Source organism: Triticum urartu, chromosome 6 (genome assembly GCF_003073215.2).
Source record: "Triticum urartu cultivar G1812 chromosome 6, Tu2.1, whole genome shotgun sequence".
NCBI classification, from domain to species: Eukaryota; Viridiplantae; Streptophyta; class Magnoliopsida; order Poales; family Poaceae; genus Triticum; species Triticum urartu.
In genome coordinates this window covers 534842674-534846353 of record NC_053027.1, presented here as the reverse complement: position 1 = coordinate 534846353, position 3680 = coordinate 534842674, and the positions used below count along the sequence as shown (strand labels likewise).

At 44.6% G+C, this 3680-nt stretch overlaps 1 protein-coding gene across 1 annotated transcript; it reads left to right on the top strand.

Annotated features, from left to right (window-relative positions):
• Positions 1–213: 213 nt before the first annotated feature.
• LOC125512724 lies at positions 214–882 on the top strand. The gene is made up of 2 exons (XM_048677816.1): positions 214–322; positions 537–882. The coding sequence occupies exons 1-2, from the start codon at positions 220–222 to the stop codon at positions 824–826; spliced, it is 393 nt and encodes a 130-aa protein (XP_048533773.1). The 5' UTR covers positions 214–219; the 3' UTR covers positions 827–882.
• The last annotated feature ends 2798 nt before the right edge of the window (positions 883–3680 follow it).

The window sequence follows — 3680 nt, the reverse complement described above, 5'->3', positions numbered from 1 at the left end:
TCGAATAAAGATAAGACACGGCGTGCTTTGGCACAGAGGAATAAGACAGAGAAAGCAACATATTATTGGCAAAAAAAAGAAGATAAAAAAACCATAAACGAAAGCAACATATTCCAAGGAGAGAAATGGGTAAAGATAAAGATAAGCATCTCTTGTATGGCAAGACTGGTCGTGCAGGGCATGGCAAATGTGCTTGCTTGTGTATATATTACTAGTTCCATGTGCTCCATGCTCTGCAGATATCAAACAATAATCAAACAAGGCCAGGCGGTCGGTATCCACGTCGATCTCCGCTTCATCGCCCCTGGCTACGACGTACGAGGTACATTCCTTTACTGACTTCATCACCATATATAAAACTAGGTAGAAAGCACCACAGTGTGTTGAGTAGAGTTTTGAACTTTCTTTATTCTTCATTTCATTTCCGACTTAGTTCTGCATGAACGTCATTTTCATTTGCACTACATCAATAGTTGGTTCCATTATCGTCTTATTTTCCTCATCGGGTTATACTGATATTCAAATTTGACCATCAGCGATCATGGCGGATGCTTCTGAGAACTGCGGCAAGGACATCATGAAAGAGTTCTCCAAGCACATAACAGGGCAGCTGTGGCGAGCGGAGGCGATGATGCTCCTCAACGCCATCTTCGCAGGAGTCATAGTTGGAATAGGCGCCTTTGGCCATCGTTATCGCCACTATGGCTTCACCCGCTATCTCTTGCTGGGGCAACCACCTTGTTCCTACCCATCATATCTTATGTCCTCTCCACACATGGCTCCACGGGTGATGCGTTTGATATCGTTACCGAACGTGAATTGGTAGCCACTTGCTGGGCAAACGGCATGCACTCATACATGGTCATAGCATCTGCCTGCCTCATTCTGATTTCTGCTATCAATACAAGCCCGATAGTTGCTACTGATGATCGAGAAGATCGAAGTGTACGCCCCCCCTTTGAACTTCTTGTTCAAGGAATTTGGATTCTTTACCTAGCTATCCCCAACTTTGATGGTGGACGATCTTTTAAGATCGCAAGGGGTTATTTCCTAATAACACCTTTTGCTCTTATTTATGCCAAAATGGCATTGAAATGTTATGCATTCCTAAAGGCCCGGAATGTTGGGGAACGTAGTAACTTCAAAAAATTTCCTACGCACACGCAAGATCATGGTGATGCATAGCAACGAGAGGGGAGAGTGTTGTCTACGTACCCACGCAGACCGACTACGGAAGCGTTGACGCAACGTCGAGGAAGTAGTTGTACGTCTTCCCGATCTGACCGATCCAAGCACCGTTACTCCGGCACCTCCGAGTTCTTAGCACACGTACAGCTCGATGACGATCCCCGGGCTCCGATCCAGCAAAGCGTCGGGGAGGAGTTCCGTCAGCACGACGGCGTGGTGACGATCTTGATGTTCTACCGTCGCAGGGCTTCACCTAAGCACTGCAACAATATGACCGAGGTGGAATATGGTGGAGGGGGCACCGCACACGGCTAAGGAACGATCACGAGGATCAACTTGTGTGTCTATGGGGTGCCCCCTGCCTCAGTATATAAAGGATAGAGGAGGAGGAGGCCGGCCAAGGCTATTGGTGCGGCCAGGATGGGAGTCCTACTAGGACTCCAAGTCCTAGTAGGAGTCCATCAAGAGGGGAGGAAGGGAGAAGGAAGTGGAGGAGAAGGAGAGGTGGCCGGCCCCCTTTTCCCTAGTCCAATTCGGACCAAAGGGGAGGGGGGGCGCAGCAGCCCCTTGGCCCTTTCTCCTCTTCCCACTAAAGCCCATCAAGGCCCATTGCTTCTCCCGTAACTACCTGGTACTCCGAAAAATACCCGAATCACTCGGAACCTTTCCGATGTCCGAATATAGTCGTCCAATATATCGATCTTTACGTCTCGACCATTTCGAGACTCCTCGTCATGTCCCCGATCTCATCCGGGACTCCGAACTCCTTCGGTACATAAACTCATAAACTCATAATATAACTGTCATCGAAACCTTAAGCGTGCGGACCCTACGGTTCGAGAACAATGTAGACATGACCGAGACACGTCTCCGGTCAATAACCAATAGCAGGACTTGGATGCCCATATTGGCTCCTACATATTCTACGAAGATCTTTATCGGTCAGACCGCATAACAGTATACGTTGTTCCCTTTGTCATCGGTATGTTACTTGCCCGAGATTCGATCGTCGGTATCCAATACCTAGTTCAATCTCGTTACCGGCAAGTCTCTTTACTCGTTCCGTAATACATCATCTCACAACTAACATATTAGTTGTAATGCTTGCAAGGCTTTATGTGATGTGCATTACCGAGAGGGCCCAGAGATACCTCTCCGACAATCGGAGTGACAAATCCTAATCTCAAAATACGCCAACCCAACATGTACCTTTGGAGACACCTGTAGTGCTCCTTTATAATCACCCAGTTACGTTGTGACGTTTGGTAGCACCCAAAGTGTTCCTCCGGCAAACGGGAGTTGCATAATCTCATAGTCATAGGAACATGTATAAGTCATGAAGAAAGCAATAGCAACATACTAAACGATCGGGTGCTAAGCTAATGGAATGGGTCATGTCAATCAGATCATTCATCTAATGATGTGATCCCGTTAATCAAATAACAACTCTTTGTCCATGGTTAGGAAACATAACCATCTTTGATTAACGAGCTAGTCAAGTAGAGGCATACTAGTGACACTCTGTTTGTCTATGTATTCACACATGTATTATGTTTCCGGTTAATACAATTCTAGCATGAATAATAAACATTTATCATGAAATAAGGAAATTAAATAATAACTATATTATTGCCTCTAGGGCATATTTCCTTCAGTCTCCCACTTGCACTAGAGTCAATAATCTAGATCACATCACCATGTGATTAACATCGATAGTTCACATCATCATGTGATTAACACCCATAGTTCACATCGCCATGTGACCAACACCCAAAGGGTTTACTAGATTCAGTAATCTAGTTCACATCGCTATGTGATTAACACCCAAGGAGTACTAAGGTGTGATCATGTTTTGCTTGTGAGAGAATCTTAGTCAACGGGTCTGCCACATTCAGATCCGCATGTATTTTGCAAATTTCTATGTCAACAATGCTCTGCATGGAGCTACTCTAGCTAATTGCTCCCACTTTCAATATGTATCTAGACCGAGACTTAGAGTCATCTAGATTAGTGTCAAACTTGCATCGGCGTAACCCTTTACGACGAACCTTTTTCACTTCCATAATCGAGAAACATATCCTTATTCCACTAAGGATAATTTTGACCGTTGTCCAGTGATCTACTCCTAGATCACTATCGTACTCCCTTGCCAAACTCAGTGGTAGGGCATACAATAGATCTGGTATACAGCATGGCATACTTTATAGAACCTATGACTGAGGCATAGGGAATGACTTTCATTCTCTTTCTATCTTCTGCCATGGTCGGGCTTTGAGTCTTACTCAACTTCACACCTTGTAACACAGGCAAGAAACCTTTTCTTTGACTGTTCCATTTTGAACTACTTCAAAATCTTGTCAAGGTATGTACTCATTGAAAAAACTTATCAAGTGTCTTGATCTATCTCTATAGATCTTGATACTCAATATGTAAGCAGCTTCACCGAGGTCTTTCTTTGAAAAACTCCTTTCAAACACTCCTTTATGCTTTGC

What these genes read in the sequence shown, in the direction of transcription:
- LOC125512724 (XM_048677816.1), top strand. Translation starts at nt 220, where the DNA reads ATGTGCTCCATGCTCTGCAGATATCAAACAATAATCAAACAAGGCCAG. An exon ending in CCCTGGCTACGACGTACGAG is followed by an intron (nt 323 to 536) that starts GTACATTCCTTT and finishes TTTGACCATCAG; the next exon opens with CGATCATGGCGGATGCTTCT.